This window comes from Urocitellus parryii, chromosome 4 (genome assembly GCF_045843805.1).
Source record: "Urocitellus parryii isolate mUroPar1 chromosome 4, mUroPar1.hap1, whole genome shotgun sequence".
Taxonomy (NCBI): Eukaryota; Metazoa; Chordata; class Mammalia; order Rodentia; family Sciuridae; genus Urocitellus; species Urocitellus parryii.
Genome location: NC_135534.1, coordinates 91415306 through 91436824, shown reverse-complemented (window position 1 = coordinate 91436824; position 21519 = coordinate 91415306). Strand labels below are relative to the sequence as shown.

At 30.7% G+C, this 21519-nt stretch overlaps 1 protein-coding gene across 2 annotated transcripts in view; it reads right to left on the bottom strand.

The window, feature by feature from the left end:
• Dync2h1 (dynein cytoplasmic 2 heavy chain 1) overlaps positions 1-21519 on the bottom strand; it is a 334173-nt gene that overhangs the window by 245667 nt on the left and 66987 nt on the right. For both annotated transcript variants that reach the window (XM_026392460.2, XM_026392459.2), the window contains exons 39-47: positions 20593-20800; positions 18505-18634; positions 15174-15329; positions 13592-13851; positions 12507-12753; positions 11479-11630; positions 8662-8806; positions 7215-7317; positions 6556-6723 (exon numbers count right to left, since the gene is read on the bottom strand). In XM_026392460.2, the coding sequence (XP_026248245.2) occupies positions 6556-6723; positions 7215-7317; positions 8662-8806; positions 11479-11630; positions 12507-12753; positions 13592-13851; positions 15174-15329; positions 18505-18634; positions 20593-20800 (1569 nt within the window). The remainder of the gene's footprint in view (positions 1-6555; positions 6724-7214; positions 7318-8661; positions 8807-11478; positions 11631-12506; positions 12754-13591; positions 13852-15173; positions 15330-18504; positions 18635-20592; positions 20801-21519) is intronic.

Below are 21519 nucleotides of genomic sequence, written 5' to 3'. Positions count from 1 at the left end.
AAAATTAGATATTAATAATACAATTAAAAACAGAAGCTACTCTAACACCTGGAGACTACAAAATACAATATTGAATGATCAAAGGATAGTGACGAAATCAGGGATGAAATAAAAAATACTTAGAGGTAAATAAGAACAGTGACACAATGTATAAAAATCTCTGGGATACTAGAAGGCAGTTCTAAAATGAAAGTTCATTGTATTGAGCTCATTCATTAAAAGAATAGAAAAATCATCAAATAACCTAACTTTATACCTCAAAGCCCTAGAAAAAAGAAGAACAAATCAACACTAAAACCAGAAGACAGGACATAACTAAAATGAGAGACAATATTAATGAAATTGAAACAAAAAAATTTCAAAAAAATCGATGAAACAAGAAGTTGGGTTTTTGAAAAAATAAAACAAAATTAATAAATACTTAGCCAAGCTAAGGAAGAAAAAGAGAATATTCAAATTACTAAAATTCATGATAAAAAAGGAAATATCACAAAACAGATACCACTGACATACAGAAAATAATCAAAAGCTACTTTGAAAATCTATACATAAAATAGAAAATCATGAAGACATCGACAAATTTCCACAGACATATGACTTAAGCAAATTAAATCAAGTGGACATAGAAAATTTAAACATATCAATTTCAAGTAATCAAATTGAAGATACCATCAGAAGCCTACCAAAAAAGAAAAGTCCAGGACCAGATGGATTCTCAGCCAGGTTCTACCAGACCTTTGAAGAAGAATTTACACCAATACTCAAATTATTCCATGAAACAGAAAAGGAGGGAGCCCTTCCAAACTCATTCTATGAAACTAGTATCATCCTGATACCAAAACCAGACAAACACACAGCAAGGAAAGAAAACTTCAGACCAATATCCCTGATGAACACTAATGCAAAAATTCTCAATAAAACACTGGCAAATTGCATACAAAAAAAATATTTAAAAGATAATTCACCATTATCAAGAAAGGTTCATTCCAGGAATGCAAGGTTGGTTAAACATATGGAAATCAATAAACATAATTCACCACATCAGTAGAAAAATTGAAAGCATCCCCTCTAAAAACTACAAGACAAGGATTCCCTCTTTAACCATTCCTATTCAACATAGTCCTTGAAACTCTACCCAGAGCAATTAGACAGACACAAGAAATATGACTAGGAAAAGAAGAGCTCAAACTATTTGTATTAGCTAATAACATAATTCTATATTTACAAGACCCAAAAAAAAACTCACCACAACTCATAAGTGAATTCAGAACTCTAGAACTCATAAACATATTCAGCAAAGCAGCAGGATATAAAATCAACACACATAAATCAATTGCATTCCTATACATCAAGATGTATCAGCTGAAAGAGAAATTGGGAAAACTATTCCATTCACAAAAGCCTCAAAAAAATAAAATAAAATACCTGGGAATCAATCTAGAAAACAAAAGAGGCAAAATACCTCTACAATGAAAACTAAAGAACACAAAAGAAAGAAATTGAAAAGAACTCAAAAAGTGGAAAGATATCCCATGTTCTTAGATAGGCAGCATTAACAATATCATGTCATTCCTCATAGAAATATGAAAGAGTCATGAAATTCATTTGGAAAAATAAGAGAGGCAGAATAGCCAAACCAATATTTAGCAAGAAAAGGAAAGCAGGTGGCATCACAAGATGAAACCACAATTATAATATAGAGCAACAGTAACAAAAACAACATGGTATTGGCACCAAAACAGACATGAAGATCAATGGAACAGAATAGAAGACACAGAGACATACCCACAAAAATACAGTTATCTCATACTAGACAAAGGCACCATAAATATACACCGGAGAAAAGATAACCTTTTCAACAAATGGTGCTGGGAAAACTGGAAGTCCACATGTAACATAATGAAATTTAACTTTTATCTTTCACCTTGCACAAAACTCAACTCAAAATGGATCAAAGATATGGGCAATGGACTCTGTACCTACTAGAAGAAAATGTTAGCCCACCTTCTCATCATGTTGACTTCAGAACCAACTTTCTCAATAAGACTCCTGAAGCACAAGAAGTAAAATCAAGAATAATAAATGGGATGGATTCAAACTAAAAAGCTTCTTCACAGTAAAGGAAACAGTCAAGAACATGAAGAGAGAGCCTACAGAATAGGAGAAAATATTTACCACCTGCACTTTAGATAGAGCATTAATCTTCAGGATATACAAAGAACTCAAAAAACTTAACACCAAAAAAATCCCCAAATATCCCAATCAACAAATGAGCAAAGGAACTGAACAAGCACTCCACAGAGGAAGAAATAAAATGGTTAACAAATATATGAAAAAATGTTCAACATCTCTAGCAATTAGAGAAATGTAAATTAAAACTAACAGTTATATTCCATCTCACTCCAGTCAGAATGGCAATTATCAAGAATACAAGTAACAATAAATGTTGGCAAGGACGTGAGGGAAAAGATACACTCATACATTGCTGGTGAGACTGCAAATTGGTGCAACCACTATGGAAAGCAGTATGGAGATTCCTTATAAAACTTGGAATGGAACCACCATTTGATCCAGTTATTCAACTCCTTGGTCTATACCCAAAGGATTTAAAATCAGCATCCTATAGTGATGTAGCCACATCAATGTTTACAGCAGTTCAATTCACAATAGCTAAGCTACAGAACAAACCTAGGTGTCCTTAAAGAGATAAATGGATAAAGAAATTGTAGTACATATAAAAAATGGAATATTACCCAGTCATTAAGAAGAATGACTTTATGACATCTGACCCAAAAAAATGAATGGATCTGGGACTCTTATGCTAAGCCAAATAATCCATTCACCCACCCCCAAAGAAAAAAGAAAAAAAAAACAAAGGTAGAAAATTCTCTCTGATATGTGGATGCTAACACACAACAAGGGGGTAAGGGGAAGAAAAGAAGTCCACTGGATTAGACAAAAGGGAATGAAGGGAAAGGAGAAGTAAGGAGAATAGAAAGGGCAGTAAAATAATCAGGTATAACTTTCCTATCCTTATATTTGAATACATAATCAAAGAAATTCTACATCATGTACAGCCACAAAAGGATCCTACTTAGTTTAAGTTATATATTGTCTCTCATTTTAGTTATGTCCTGTCTTCTGGTTTTAGTGTTGATTTGTTCTTCTTTTTCTAGGGTTTTGAGGTATAAAGTTAGGTTATTTGGTGATTTGGGGGGGAGGGAGTACTAGGGATTGAACTTAGGACACTTGATTGCTGAGCTACATCCCCAGTCTCACTGGGCTTTTGCTGAGGCTGGTTTGATCCTCCAGCCTCAGCATCCTGAGCTGCTGGGATTACAGGTGTACAACACCATTCCAAGCTCAAATTGCTAATTCTTGACAAAGTTGCTAAAGCAATTCAAGTAGAAAGCCTTTTCAGTAAATGATGGTAGAGCAAATGGACATCTATACCAAAAAAAAAAAAAAATTAACCTAAGACTCATTCCTTAAATATAAATTAACTCAAAATGGATCACTAATTCTAATTTAAAATATAAAAACTTTTATGAAAAAACACAGAAGACAGTCTTTAAGATCTAGGACTAGACAAAGGAATCTTAAACTTGATATCAAAAGATCATTAAAATGAAAAATTGATAGGTTAGACTTAACAAAATTAAAAACTTTTTATCTGTGAAAGATCCTTTTAAGAGGATGCAGGGACAAGTTACAGAGTAGGGGAATATATTTACAAATAAAAGACTAGTATCTATATATAAGTATTCTTAAAACTCAACAGTAAAATAGTAATAATAATAATCCAATTAGACAATAGGAAAAAATGAATAGTTCATCAAACAGGAAAGACAGAGGATAAATAAGCACATGAGAAGATGTTAAACTTTACTAGCCACTCACAAATATAAATTAAGCACACAGTTACCAGAATGGCTGAAATAAAAAAATAGTGACAACATCAAATGCTAGTAAGAATATAGAGCAATTAGACCATTCATACATTGCTGATAGGAACATAAAATGATACTGCTGCTCTAGAAAACAGCTTGGTAGTTTCCTAAAAAATGAAGTATTTACCATATACAACCTGGGAATTGCTTTCCTGAGCTTTATCACAGAAAAACCAAAATATATGTTTACATAAAAACCTGTACATACATCCTTATAGAAATTGTACTCGTAATACACAAAAACTGAAAACACCCAGATGTCCTTCAATAGATGAAGAGTAAAGAAATAGTGGAACATCCATAGAATGGAATATCAATCCATCCATAAAAAGGAAATAACCTGTTGAAATACATAACTTGCATATATCTCCAGAGAATTTTGTGGAGGGAAAATAACATTTTTGAACTGACAAAACTTAAAAACAGATTAATGGTTTCCAAGGAATAAAAGAGAAATAAGCTATAAAAGGGAACCACAGAAAATGCTTGTGGTTATAATATAAATGTATCTGGATTTGGGGAGGGTTGTTTTTTATTATTGTTATTGTTGTTGTTTGTTTGTTTTTCTCTTTTAAATCTGGGGATGAACCCAGGGGCTCATACATGGTAGGCAAGCACTCTACCATTGAACTACAACACCAGTCCTATTTTTTTTTTAAATAGGGTTTTAATGTCTTTTACAGGCTTGAACTTGTGATACTCCTGCAAAATTTTCTGTCTTAACTGCATTGATGTCAATATCCTAATTGTGATGTTTTAATTTATCCAGAAATTACCACTAGGGAAACTCAAGTAAAATTTACACGTGCTATTCCTGTATTAATACTTACAACTGAGTGTGAATCTACAATTACCTCAATTTTCTTTTAACTTAAAACATTCCAATGCAAATTTCTCAAGAAAGAATTCACTTGGCTCTTCTACAAATCTGAAATGTTGGCTCCATCCCAAACATATTCACAAACATAATATTACATAAGCCATGCTCTATAGCAATGACCACTTTACCTATTTCCACAGATCTTCATAACATCTAAACATACTAGCAATAGTTACCACCATACGCAGATTTTCATATCTGTTTCTGCTACTAGATTATAAGTTTCTTGAGGATAAGATACATCTAGTTTATTTTTATGTCCAAAATTAAATTTTTCTTAATGAACTAATATTTCACTACGTAAAAATCCTGTGTGCCTAGATCTAAGATGTCAAATCTGTATTTTAAAAAAAGTTTTTTAACTTTCATTGATGAGAAAAGCAAAAATTTTAAAAACGGCAATACATAATTTATTGAGTCTTACATAAGGGACTATGAAAAATATCAAATATTAGAGAATCCAGACACTAGTAAAGTGTCAGTACTATCTAATGATCAAAGAACATTCCACTTTCTTTGCAAGAAAGACATCCTACAGACTAAAGGTTCAAATTGCAAAAGATTGCACCATTTAAGAAACAGTCTTTCCATGAAAGTTTATAGGCTGTAATGACGTAAATTCTTACTCAATTTGAACTAAATCTGAACTGCTATCAGGCTTCTCTCAACACTTTATCTTGCCTTAGGTTCTCTTGAACTCATTTCCTAATTCCAAATCTTGGGCAATACCTAGAAAATTCCTTATATCAACCTTAATTTTCTGCCTACCTTTAAAAAACAATATTTCTAGATTTCTAATTATGACCCTGGGAACAATATCACATCTAGGAATATACAATGTATTATGTGAAATGTTTTTGAAGCCTAGTTTTATATTCTGAAAAAGTGAATCCATTTTGTTGTCTGAAAGCAATTTTATTAGGAAATATTTCCTTACTGTGGTCTTTTCTCAAAGGCCTTCTCACCATGATAATTTTCTATTAATCTCATAGCAGATTTCAAAATGCAAATTGGTTACTAAGTGGTAATAATTCCAAATAGCTGCTTTGAACAAATGATGTTATACTTCCTTTATCATGACAATGGAAAAAGCTGGTAACAAGAATATATAGGTAGTACTATGCTAATGGCATTATGGGTAGTGGCAAGAAAAATAATGGCCATTACTATTAATCAAAAAGTCATTGTATACCTGGGATTCTGTGAATATTTAAATATTATATGCTGTTTCTATTGACTGAGAAAAGAAATGTTTTTTATTCTGCACATACTACTGAAAATAGATTCTGATTTTAACATATTATAATTTATATCAATACCACCTGAATTTCCATCGTTATTAAAAAAGCTATCTTTAAAAAACAAAAATTAAAAGTCATCATAATAAAATGTGGCTTTTTTCAATGATTTGTAAGTTTCATACACATATAGCTATATTGAAAAAACTCTAATAGTGAAAATGTTTCAGAAAAAAACATTTTTGTATCACAAATGTAAGATAGTATTGCATGAACCCCTTCTCCCTAAGAACAATTACTGTCATTATATTTTATCTAGATCATATTACAGACATGTAGCAAAAAATAACAAAGCAGTTCCCCTTATGGAAAAATTAGAATTATCCAAAGCTTTATTTGTTTAGGCATGTGAAATCATGCTACAGGTAGAAAAATAATTTTAAAGTTTTCATAGCAATTATATATATACAAAAGTCTATTATATTACCTGCCATATTCTCTAATATATCCGAGCCCCAATCTCCTTGAAACACTGATGTTAAAATATTATCAAACAAATGAAGCTCCTTTGCACCAACAATTTTGTCACGAAATAAGCGCCGTGCTTCATATGCTACAATTTCTAATACATAATCTATCGGATGGTTAGAGGATCCTAAAAAAAAGGCAAAATTTTCTTTAATTGTAATAAAACTAAATTATTTCAAAACGTCTGTTTAATAAAATATTAGGAAGAGTGAGAAACTACATACCATAATTTTGGCATCAGATACATTTTTAAAAAAAAAGAAAAAGAGTTAAAATTTATTTTATTAGTAAAACTATATGTTTTGTGATTTAAATATACATTTAAAACACTATTATCTCTAGTTGTTCAATAAAAATGTCATGATTTCAAAAAGCACATTAAACATAGCTCAAAATCAAATTTTAATAGTGACAGCAATAAATCACTTAAAAGAAGAAATATGATCACTTTTATAAAAATATTTTAAAGTAACCATGATATTTAAATTGAATATTACTACAATTCTAATTTTAAAATACAATTAATTATCATAGTACTATTACATCTATTTCTACCATAACTATATCATAAAAGCATGCACACAAATACACATATACACATACATGAGCAAAACTTACCTCCCTCTAAGTCATATCTAAATAAGCCAAGAACCCACTGGGTAAGAATGCAAGGAGTAAAGAAATAGTGGCTATAATCATCAACTGTAAATTTAGCCCGCACCTGAAAATATATATATATATTGTAAACAATTTGTCGACTTTCTTGAACATAATCATGCTATAATTTTCAGTCACCTTAGACCTTAGAGAATGACAATATCTACCTGTGGGTAGAAACTTACTTAACAGAATTGATTTTATTAGTTATCATATGTAGTCTGCAGTATATAAACATTTAAAAATATTATTCTACTAGGGTTTCATAGGTTTCAACATACTGCTAATGGTTGTCTGTGGCAAAAAGAAAAAGAAAAAAGCATAAACAGCCCTGCTAAGGAAGTTCAGGACTTCATAACCTAAACTTCATAAAATGATGGTTGCAGTTCCAAGAGGCTCAAAGATCTAGGCAAGATCCATTTTCTAATGGGGGAAACCACAGAGCTATTTTATGTTCAAAAAGTCATTGAATCAATCCCAGCACCCTTCCTCAAAAGAGCCTGTCCCTTCTATTCTAGGGAAGAACCATTACTCTTAATCTGATCTTGATCACTCACCATCTTAATTAATTTTTTTTTACAAAGTAACTTCTTGCTTTCCAATGTTACTTTCCCCACTTGTACTCCAATACTATAAAAAGCATCTTCCACATTTTTCCTAACTTGCACATTCTGTCCTTTACACAGAAAGAACTTCTTTTATCTCCAACCACTTTGTAAATTTCTATTCATTTTTGAAATCTCAGATCAAAATTAACCTACTCCTTAACAACCACCATATATAACAGTTTTATACTCTATAAAACTCAATCCCTCATTAGACTATGAACTTCCATAGTGAGGAGAACTGGTCATTTTTGTATCCCTAAGACTACCACTGGCAGTAAAAAGTACTCAAATGTCTTCTGCATTCTCCATGCCTATTCTTAAGTAATCTTCTCCACTTTATAAAGGAATATACTTTAGACATTTCCTCACAGATAGAAGGAAAGAAATGAACTCAAATGCTACTGTCAGGTTTGAAGCATGGTTGATAGAAACTGAGAGAAGTCAGGAGAAAGGCCAGAGTTTGGAAAGAAAGTGAACACCATTCTAAACATGCTAAATTGGAGCTGAAATCAAAGTAACCATCTAACACTAATTCATTCAACCAACAAATATGTTTGAACCATCTAACACCAATTCATTCAACTAACAAATATGTATTGAATTCCTTTCAGAAACTACACCAGAAACACAATAGAATATATAAGGTACACATTTCACTTATCCTCAAAATGTTCAATCTCTAATAGAAAAGATAAATAAAAAACAGGAAGATAAAGCTAGACATGAAGATGAAAATTAAAGATATATCTCTGGGAACAATAGCAATACATATGAAAATTACAGTATAATTGCATATATACCTGTTCATAAACTTGTACCATAGAGCCTGCTAAGAGATAAATTTTTGATGAAGAACCCCAAATAGAATGATTCTTCAAATTTTTATGTAGAACTGCTTCCAAATATGCTCCATAAATTGTTTGTAATTGCTCTCTCTCTGGGTAACTAAAAAAAGAGCATATGAGAAAAAAATGAAATAAATAAATAGTCTAAATTACTATTGTTTTTAATTTTTTTTAGTTGTAGATGGACACAATATCTTTATTTTATTTATTTACTTTTATGTGGTGCTGAGAATCGAACCCAGTGCCTCACATGTACAAGGCAAACGCTCTACCACTGAGCCACAACCACAGTCACTCTAAATTACTATTTTAATGTTAAGTTACAGTAGCAATTGGGAGGGGGTTTCCACAAATTTTTATTGGTACTTTATAATTATATATGATAGTGGAATCTATTATTTTACATATATTAGACAACATAATTTGGTCAATTTTGTTTCCCAGTTCCTCCCTACCACTCCACACAGGGTCCCATCCTCTTTTCTAATGGTGTTCCTTCTATTTTCATAAGACCCTCCCCCTCTCTTTCTTTTTCTCTTTTTTCTATCCAGTTTCCACATATAAGAGAAAATATACAACCACAGACTTTCTGAGTTTTGCTTATTTCACTTAAACTAATGCCTCAAGTTTCATCCATTTTCCTGCAAATGACATAATTTTGTTCTTCTTTATAACTAAGTAAAATTCCATTGTGTATGCATACCATTGATGGACACCTAGGCTATTTCTATGATTTGGTTATGGTGAATTGTGCTGCTATAAACATGGGTATGCATATATCACTATTATACACTGACTTTAATTCTTTAGGATAAATATCAAGAGTGGTATATTTGGGTCATGTGGAGATTCCATTTCTAGTATCTTGAGGATTTTCACAGTGGCTCTACTAATTTACAATCCTACTAACAACACAAGAGTGTTCCTTTTTTCCCCACATCCTCTCCAGCATTTATTTTTATCTATATTCTTAATGACTATCATTTTAACTGGAATGAGATGGAATCTCAGTGTAGCTTTGATTTGCATTTCTGCAATTGCTAAAGATGTTGAACATTTTTCATATATTTGTTGGCCCTTTGTATTTCTTATTTTGAGAAATGTCTGTTTAGTTCATTTGCCCATTAACTGACTGGATAATTTATAGTGGTTTTCAACTTGAAATGTTCTAAGTCCCAGATAGCCAAAGGCTAAGGCTAGGCTCATGGTTCCTGTTTTCACTTGAATCAAATTAAATCCCTAAGTATATATTGTCAAAAAATGTAAGTCCTAGTTGGGGATTCCAATGAAATTATTTAAAGACAGATTGTTGGAAAAACCACTGATCTTTAGAAAGCAGCAAAAGGAAAATCAGACTTATAAAAAATATTCTGAAATAAGTCATATCTATATATAAGGCAGAATCCATCTCAGAATTATAAAAATAGAAACAACACATAAATAAAGAATTAATCTCTTTCTCCAAAACAAAATTAATTTCCATACAGCTTAATTGGTAGAGTAAAATTTCAGAAAGAGGAACATTAGTAGATGAAGTGCAATTAGTTTGAAAGCATAAAGACAGAGTTTGGTATAGCAAGACTGTAATAAAATAGGAGACAGTGCCATAATTGGAAAAATTCAGGATATACTGTAACAACTACAGATATGGATTGCAGAAATGGATAGATGTATTAGTGCTGAAGACATCAACCATTAACATAACCTAATTCTCTGATTTAAATCTATTTCAAAAAATCTTCAAAAATTGAATAGTGCTTTTTGTTTTGTGAAACACATAAAACATTTAAATCTAAAATCTACCATCTTTACATATTCAAAAGAAATAAAAATCAGTATGTTAAAGAGACATCTGTACTCTCACATGCATTACATCACTATTCACAAAGGCCAAAAAATGGAAGCAACCTAAATGCCCATCAACAAATGAATAGATAAAGAAAATGTGGTATATAAATGCAATGAAATACTATTCAGCTATAAAATGAATGAAATCCCTCATTAGCAACAGCATGGGTAGAACTGGTTATGTTAAGCAAATTAAGTAAGGCACAAAATGACAGATACTGTAATATCTTTCATATATGGAATCTAAAAATATTGATCTCATAGAATTTGAGAGTTGAATGGTGGCTTTCAGAGGCTGAGTATAGTAGTACAGAAGTAGTAGAATAGGGAGAGAGGGAGGAAGGGGAAAAGATTGATCAATGAGTACTAAATTAGAGCTAGATGGGTATAAAAAGTTCTGGTGAGCTTCTGCATAGTAAGGTGACGATGGATAACAACAATGTATTGTATATTTCAGAAAGCTAGAAGAAAGGATTTTTTAATGTTTTCTCTATAAAAAATGATAAGACTAAGGAAGTATATATGTTTAACCTAATTTAAACATTATATAATGTATACATGTATCAAAACCTACATGGTAACCCAGTAATACGAACTATATTTATATTGCATATTGTTAAAACATTTTGAATTAAAAAATTAAAATCTACCACTTTAATTCCTGATACTTATACTTTAAAACACAGACTATACAAAACAGTTCTCATTTCCTTATATATTTCTAAAACATAAAATGATTTGATTAAAGCCTTTATCATCCTAAATTATTAGTTTGGGAAGGCTAAGAAAAAAATATCAGAGTTTAAGTTTGACCATTTTACCTTCTACATTTTGAAACAGTATCATCAGTGGAAACCTTTAAATAAGATGCAATTATATATAATGTCTCTTCAAATTAAAAAAAAAAAACACTAAGATACATACTCTACAGCACAAAGACGAACAATAGAAGTAAATCTGGTAGTAAGCTTGTGTCTTCCCAGTCTTCCTCCAGCTGACATAGAAGCTACAATTTGAATATTTTCTAAACCAACCCATTCCAAATTTTCATCATAAAATCCTTGATACGTCAAAACCTATTTGAAAATAAATGCATTTTAAAATGTTCATATTTTAGATTTTCTAATCAGAATATTTTGTCTGAATTTCAATGATTTCCAAATGTAATTATCATCCTCTAATACCTCAAGAATTTAAGATTGAAATATATTTAAAATTCTATAACACTGAAAAATAATACAGTACAATCTGAATTTAATGTTAGCTGAATTATCTTCATTTTAAAACCATTTTTCTTGCCAGTAAATATAAAATTCCAGATGATATTATAAATCTATTAGCAAATATACAAAACAAAATATCAGGAATGGGGGAAAATATTTTGGCTTTTTCCTATATTTTATCATATTCTGCAGTTACATGGTAAAGCTAAATAAGCATAGTGAGCTCTACGAATTTGGCATTTCTAATGAGATTTGAATAACATAAACAAAAAAATCCTGCACACTGTATAAGAACGTGTGATTTTGAATTCTGAGGCAAAAAGGGAGACTAATGGGTTAAAGCTGACAGAAAGAGGTATGATCAAGAAAGTATAACTGCTGTCAGATACATACAAAAATAAAGCAAAAAAATCTCCAACTTTAATACCATCCCCAGCTTCTGCTTTCCTCCTTGTTTTTTTTTAAAATAAAAAAGGACAGGAGATAAATGTGGAATAAAGGTTGTTACTTTCCCTGTCATATATTATTTCAATGTAATACAAACTACTAAAGGAAGGAAAATGAAAGAAACCAACCTAGAACAAGTTCACTCCATGAATTCAATTTCCATGATACACACTAAATAAAACTGGCCCTAAAGAATAAAAGCAGATTTTCTATCTAGAAGAAAAATTATTGGAATTAAACTGTTTCCAATTATACCAAATTATACCACGTAACAAGACTTACCTGCTGTAAGAAAGCTACCAATGTACTGGTCCCCCATTTATCAAGCTTAGGAAGGTTGATATCTTTTAAGTACAAAACAAGTCTTTCACAGTCCTTTGGTCTATATACTCGACCAGTATTAGTATTGATTACCATACAAGTCTGGCTCAATTTCTGCAGGAGATGCCGAGAAGTAGTTTGTGCACTACAGTGAATTGTAGCAATCTGAGTGGACCGGAGTTGAGAAAAGGCATACCTGAGCAGCATCCTGCAAAAGATATATGACATTTGACTTTGAAAATATGACCAACATATATTTTCTATTTCAATATAGGACTTTTATTTTACAAGTATTTTAATTTCTAAATTATTATGATGATGTTTAAAATGAAAATGGAAAACATGGATATGGTATCCACTATTATCGCTGTAACTTTTTAAATTTTAGATTAGAAAATAAATGTATATTTTAAGGTACTACTGAGATTTTTTTCAGCCAGAACAGTCAAAGTTCTCAATAATTTGGTTTGATAAAGTATATATAGAATATACTAATTCTGTTTCCCTACAGTTGAGGGAAAGATTTTAAGTTCTCCTAGATTAAAAAAAATTATGATTTTATAGAATTTTTAAATGACTACTCTCCTAACAGAAATATAAAACTAATAATTCACAGATTCATTATTTACAAAACTATACCCTATAAGCCTTAAAAATAGATGTATTCTACTAAATTAAAAGCTAAATCAAGAGCTGCAAAAACAAGAAAAGCAAATAACAATAAAAAAGCTAAACAGAGAACTAACTACAACATTTAAATTTTATAATTAAAACGCATGGTAATTTACATCTAAGATATTTATTTCTTATGATTGTATGCATATAATTAAGAGTAACTTCTCAGATTGTTCTTTTTCCATTAGAAATCATATAATCAGGCAAATGACATATTCTTCTCCAAAATGATGTTTTTCACAAATAGTGACAAAAGACTCCTCCATAAAAATATAAATGTTATTTTAAACAAAAGAAATATAAAAACTATTAAATAATTGGAAAAGAGGGACATAAATCCACAATATCCACTCTGTCAATAATCTTCTTACCCTTTGCCACATCCTTCTGGTCCTACGAGAATAAATGGCTGTTTGGTACCAGAACTTAACCAAGGTTTGAAATAATCTAGACCTCGTTGCATATCAGGGGTCTGAATAACTGGTAGAGCTTGGCCATTACTGAAATCATCAGCTGTCAAGTTTTCTGGCTTCTTCAGCACATAAGATGCCAACTGACCTCTACTTGATTCATAGTAGGTGTCCATTGGTTTGTGAGGGTCTGGAGGAGATTCTTGCGCCCAATTAAAAACCTTAAAAAGAAAGAGTTGTGGTAAGTTTTTATGTACTCCAAACAGAATGTGTAATAATTTTTTTTTTCCTGCTACTGAAGATTAAAGCTAGGGGCACTTTACCAGTGAACTACATCCTCAGTCCTTTTTATTTTTTATTTTGAGACAGAGTCTCATTAAATTGCTGAGTGTCTTACTAAATTACTGAGGTTAGCTTTGAACTTGGGATCCTCCTGCCTCAGTCTCTTGCTTGAATTGCTGAAATTACAGGCATGCATTACTGTGCCTGGATGAATGCATAAAATTTTCTAATCCTTCCAAGTAAACATCCCCAAACTAAATCATCTTAGTACCAAAAAAAAAAAAAAAAAAAATTTACCTACACTAAACCTACTTACAAGCAAAATTAATAATTAAAGTAATACTTCATCTTCACTATTTTTCTCTAAATGATCATTTAATAAATAAAAGTACCTAGAAGATACCAACTTAGTGGTATAAAATATTCAACTTTTAATGGAGTTCTTATAAACACCAAATCATTAATTGTACAGTATAGGCATCCTAAAATTCCTCATTTCCAACATATCTTAGTACTACACACTTCGGTGCTACCACTACTACGCTCTATGTGTTATTTTTTCCTTAATACTGTAAACTCTTATCTGTGCAGATGTAAAGCAGAATTCAAATATGATGCTGCTCTTCAACATTATTTTAAACTTTGGCAAGAGAGTCTCTGCTTCAAAGCAGCTCATAGAATAGCACTGAGTGGTAACAATGACAACAGAATCAACAGGATAGTCACGGTAATGGAAACAGAATAGAGAAAGCAATAAATGGTGCTATTAAATAAGCATCAAAAAGAGAAAAGAAGCTAAAACATAACGCTGGAGGCCAACAGAAAGAAAATCCCTTATGGTGTAGAATTTAACTTTATAAAAAAATTGACTAAAAATATAAATATTTAAAAAATATTTATTAATTATTAATTCATCTTTCTATTGCTAATTGCTTAAACTTTTCTATTTGAAGAGATGATAAAAATACTTTATTATTCTGAGATTAAAAAGCAATAAAATAATTATATTTATCCATGTGGTTCCTAACGTCTCACATTTTTATGTCCCACACTAGCCTATTAAAACATTTTATAAAATTTTAACATCATAAAATAGTAAATATATACACATATACATAAATGTACTATTACTCTACTGAATGCATAATTTCTAAACTTGAAAGTTCTATACCTTATAATTTACAAATCATTTTATTTGGGCAAAGAGCCAATGAAAAATTAAAGAAAAATGTTGACTGAATAAAGGCTTTAAATATATTACCTCTTTGGTAAATTCCAGACGTGATTTCATATTCAGATTTCCACCAAGTCCTCTTATGAGATTAATAATAAATTGGTCATGTTCTTTGCATCCATGTAGATGAGACAAACCATTCATCACAGTCCCAACCAAACTTGTTTCTACCACATAGTCATTCTGTTGATTGAAATATTAATTGGTAAAGTGAGAATCACACAAATTGACATTCACATATCTTTTCAAAAAAACCCTTAAATTCATCCTTCCAATCAAGTGGTAGGAAGTTTGAATTTTATTCTATTTATTATTTTTAAAATAAAAATAATAAAAACTTAATTATATATTTTATTCCATAAATGCTAAAGTCCTCAAATAAATACATGGTTTGTCTACTTCTAACCCTGAAATCTATAAGAGTAAAATAAAGGGAGTATTGGTCCAAAAAATATTGTTGTTCATCTCCTCTTGCTGATAAAAAGAACTAGAAGCAAAAGCTGTAATAATGACTCCAGGAAAAAAAGGGGGGGCTAAGAAAAGTCAGTTTAAATGCAAATAGTTTGGAACTTCCTCTATAAGCAGAGTTTTAAAATACAACTTTTAGATTTTGGTGGTATAGATTGTTTTAATGTGTAAGCCTCTGAGCCATTGGTAAGTGCTGAGGAGTTCAGATGAAATATTTCTCATTCTTTATATAAATACTTACTTAAAACCAATCATACATTAGGATCTGCACGTGGTGTTAGATTTGAAAAAATAAAAAGTGCATTAAACATAGTCCCTGTCTTCAGAGAATTGAAGCTCAGAAGAGGAAATGGTTAGTATGTTGTAATAAGAGGTACAGGGTGTTGTGAGAAACAGTAACTTAAATTAAAGGTTCAAGTCCTCTTTGTAAAAAGTGTCATTTAAGCTAGTATCTGAAGGATAAATTCTATCTGGTCATGCAGAAAACACAACACCTGAAAGGAAAACTTATATACGTCAAAAAAAGCTTAACCTGGAGGAAGCAAAGAATCAGTGATTCATTTATTTTTATTTGTATTTCATTTCATTTCCTTTTGCAGTCTAGGGATCAAACCCAGGAGTCCTTTACCACTAACCGACATACATAGCCCTTTTTGTTTTTTACTTTTAGACAGCTGTTGAGGCTGGCCTTGAACTTTTGATCCTCCTGCCTCAGCCTTCTGAGTTGCTGGGATTACAGGTATGTGCCACCATACCTGGCTGGAATCAATGGTTTAAGTCAGAGAAGGCCAGAGGGCAGAAATAGGCCTAAGTAATACAAATCTTAATTTCACTGTCTTTAGAGTGGTGTTAGTAAGAGATTAAAATGAAACAATTTACATTCTTAAAGGATCACTCTGCCTATATAATGAATAATTTGAAGGAAAGAAAAATGGGAAGAAGAGTAGGAAGAATGGAAAAGATAGGTAGAAATCCAGGTTGTTAGGTCTACAACTAAATGTGAGATAAAGGAAACTTTCATACTTTCATCTATAACATCTTAATGGCTGAACTAATACAGGAAAGCAAAGTTCTAGTCAAAAATAAAATTTCAGTATTTGACTAGAACATTCATTATGTTATATATCATACCATGAGAATGGTGAACAAAGCAAAAGAAAAAACCCACACATATCCAAAAACAAGCCTCAAACAAAAGCAGTTTATTTTCTAACTGCATCTTTGGTTATCTACTCTATGGTTAATAATTTTATCCTGTCTTCATATCTACAGTCAAATTGATATACATACATAAATATATTCCATTTAGTATTATATTATACATTCTAATATTAATATCAGGTAAGTAAATGATCTCCAGGTATTACATTAGAGTCTTATCAGGTTTGTAGGTTTTATTAATGGCATATCTACCAAAAAGTGCCACAAATAGGCATCAAAGCTAAATTAAATAAGCACAACCACTATCATTCACTCACAACCCTGTTAATATCAAATTTCCAGGGATATGATAAGGAATATGACAGGTATGGTCCTTGCCCTAAAGGTGCTTAGAGTTAAATATAAATAGATAATTGTAAGGTAGTAGGCAGATATTGTATGTTGCTATAATAAGCACGTAGGAAGAATGGGGACTGGTCAGAGTGGTTCTTCTTTGAGACCCCCAAAGAAACCTATTTGACTTGTAGCATTTCCTCACAAATCCATATTGCTTTGTAAGGATCAAATCCCTATTTCATACTTATCAAGAAAAGAAAAAGGTTGTAAAAACTAAAGCAAGATCTCCATTTCTGTATATATTTGGTTTAATCACAAGATACTAACTTCTAAATAAAATTCAGATTAAAAATCAGATACTTTCAAAATATTCACTGCTAATTATCTCCTCTGTTTTGTATAGATAGATAGGTTAAGTGTTTCATAAAAGTAATGACATGAAAGCAAAAAAAAAATCCAAATAATTTTATCCTGTCTTCATATCTACAGTCAAATTGATATACATACATACATAAATATATTCCATTTAGTATTATATTACACATTCTAATATTAATAGCAGGTAAGTAGATGATCTCTAGGTATTACATGTAGAATATCTGGAAACCTTCAAGGATCATCTTTGCATGCTAAACTTCTACTCATGCTTCAATTAAAAACCAAATATGATCTCTTTTAAAACTTTTCTAAGGGCTGAGGTTGTAACTCAGTGGTAGAGTGCTTGCCTAGCACTGGGATCAATTCTCAGCATTGCGTGTAAATAAATAAATAAAGGTTCATCAACAACAACAAAAAAAAAACTCTTCTAAAAAAAACAGTAATATATTCCCATCCTGTTGCACTGTGATTATCTGTTTATACAGCATTTTCCTCCACTACATAGACTTTGATCAAGGAAAGGGACTACCCTATTAATCTTCACCTTTCAAAATCTCTCTAGAATCATGTTTGACCATATATTAGTTAATTCACTTCTGCTGGATAAATAAATGTCCCCTAAATTATTGTAAATAACTCACCGTCATTTTCCTACTTTAATACTAGCTTTTTATTGTGTTTAACATGATATATATGTAGATATTGATTGACATAGTAAAATGTGACAACAAGATGATTTTGCTAATGAAAAATAAAAAGACATCCCAATATTAAAGATTTTTAGGTAAAGCATTCAAGATATTGTAAATGGAAAAATTAAAGTGTTTTTAAAATTAATGTAATCAAAATTTATGCCAAAAGATACAAGGGGATGGCAAAGACAACAAATACTTCTCTCCCCTTCTCCCCAGGTTCCAGCAGAGCTTTGCCATAAGGCAGCAAAATGCAAACATCACTCTTCATCATTATACGTGTCACTTCAATGATTAATTATGAAATATTATGTTCAATTTACCTGCTTTAAAACCCATTGTAAAGCCTTTTCAAAATAATCCCTAATCCAATTTTCAAGATTATTCCTGTATTTAGCAGGCTGATTCCTCAACCAAGATTTTATCAGAGAATCAACATCTGTCTCTTCATCACTGAAACAGATTAACACAAACATGTAAATTACTTAGGAAGAAACTGTCAATTTATTTTCACATAAATTTCTGCTACATTAAACATTATTCCACACAAATATTTTATCCTCTAGCACACAAGATTTGACGTTGATATGTATATGTATGTATAATAATTAATATCACCCCAGTGCACTATTAAAAATTCCCCATTTTCAGAAGGTCAAGGATCACAAATTTTCTCTCATATGTGGAAGCTAGAGAAGAAAAAGGAAAAGAAAGGTGGTGGGAAGGGGTTTCATGAAAATTACAGGAGATCAGTAGAATAGAGGAAAGTGACCGGGGTGAATAAAGAGGGGAGGTAAAGGTGAAATACTGGGAAATGATACTGGTCAAATTATACTGTTATATTGCATGCAAGTATGAATATATACAACGAAAATCACCATTATGTACAACTACCATACACCAATAAAATATGTAGGGAAATAAAAAGAGACCAATGTGGCCTATTACATAGCAAGCACTCAGCAAATATCTGCTAAAGAATGAATTAAGCCCAAAGCTATGACAAAATTGAAACATATAGAAACCTAAAAAAGTTAATATGTATTTGTATTTTCATGAAATCATACAAATTCATTATGCCTCTCATAAATAATACCTACTTCACAAACAATTTTACAACCCTCTTTAGCAATGTATGATTTTTTTTTCTGCTATATATCCACCCACTCTACCTACTGTTTATTTCATCTCTATTCTATCTTGTATTATAACTGTTGTATTTATCTCCTTGGCTTTAAGCTATGTTCTAAAATGACTTACTCTCATAAATGTTTTACTCCTTTCCTGCTGTCTTTTCTAAAGTGTTTAACTTTACATATACATAATAGATATCCAAGATTTAAAAATTTAACTGAAACTTACTTTTTATCCTAATTTTTTCACAATATTGTAAGAATACATTGAAGAAACAATAAATTGAGGAGAAATACTATGAAACTATAAATTTGAAATTATATTACTTTTTGAATTTGTTTTTATTTTTAACTTGTTATTTTTAGTTGTACTTTAGAGTAGAATTTATTTTGATATATCATACATACATGGAGTATAATTAAGTTGTATTACTTTTAATAAACAACACCTTATAATATTAATTAAAGTTCATGACAAATTTAATGAAATGTTTCCTATCATACTGTCAAAGAAGAAAGAAAATTAAATACTTTTAAAACACAATCTGAACCAAATTAATTACACTCTCATATATGGTACACTACCCAAAATAGCTTCAAATGGCCCTATTAATAGTCAAGAACTTTTTATAGACTGATAAATTAAAAATTCTAAAACATGAACTCAAAAAGTAAAATAAAACTTCCTTATGTATACCAAACTATTGTTCATTTGGGGAAATAAAATTGGTTCAAATGTCCATGTGCTGGCATGTAACCACTGCCCATGATATCTAAAATTAGTTTATTATTCATTTTTGCTCTTGAATATTCTTCCAAATACAATGAAGACAAAATGTCAAGTAAAATGGTTTTAAATTTGCAAATGAAAAGGTTGAACCATAGAACCTATTAAACTTGGAAAAGCCCTAAAATCCTATAAATCTAAGATTCTAAAATTAAAACCTTGTTGCTGAGCTTTTAAATTATTAACCCCTAGTTCATGATTAGTATATGCTCTGAACTCAATCATAATATTTAAATAAGTAGAAAAAAATAAAACAAACTAAAAGCTGGCTGTTTCACTTAAATAAACAAAACATTACTTAGTAATTATGATACAACTCAAGGGCTAAAATAATTTCAATTACAATAAAACAAGAACTCTCTGAATAAGTTAAAACCCAACAATCCTGCAAAAGAAGTTAATCATAAATTGGCAAAAACAAAAAGTCTGTATGCTATTCATACTAGATTGACTTAGCCAAAATACTATTTGAAATATATTTTATGGCTTACCTAAGAAATATCATTCCCATTCTAGATATTGTGGCTGGTGAGGCGCAACTTAAATCATGAGTTTCAAATACAAAATTAACATTTGGGCCAAACTGAATCCTTTCTCCACTAGGCATAGTGAGTAGACGGTTGTCATCCAGAACAGAATTCAGAGATTCTATCCATTCAGGGTCAATATCACCATCACAGATTATCCATGAGCTCACATCTAATTGAAAACCATAATAGGGCAGTGATAATAGTTAAAAATAAGAAAAACCCTATTACCTCTTGTTGTTTAAAAGTGATGTCCCTAAGTATTTCTTTATTTTTGAAGTTGAATATAAAGAAGAAAAAGTTGAACAAGCTAAAAATTTTCATGTAAATTTTTACTACAAATGTCCTAGAGAATTCAAGAATAAACCTTGATTATCTGGCCAAAAAACTCAACTATATACCTTGTGATAATGCTTTGTTTATCTATAACCATACAAATTGGTAATCTCCCTAAAAGAAATTGGTATGCAAGACTTAGTCCTATTCCCATGAGACACCTACAAAATATTCTTCTGACTTTTGTCTTTTACTATTTCATGAGAATAAATGTATGCTTGCTATGTAATGTCTCTTTTAGAAAATATTCCAAACCCAATTTTCAGTGTCAGTACAATTTTTAATGTACATTAAAAAATGACCTCAAAGGGGAAAAGCAGATTATATACACAGCTTTCTGGGAACAAACTTTTTATTAATCCATCCTTCCTAAAATGGAATAGTTCAAGTTTAAAACAATTCAAAGAGAAATATGTCACTAATAAAAGTGTGTAAGATAAAAGACTACATCAAAAATCCCTCCCAAAGTCATAGAGTTCCGAACATTCCAATCACTGCCTTAGGAAAAATAACTATTAATTCAATTATGACCTGATTAAAAACTAAGGAGTCTCC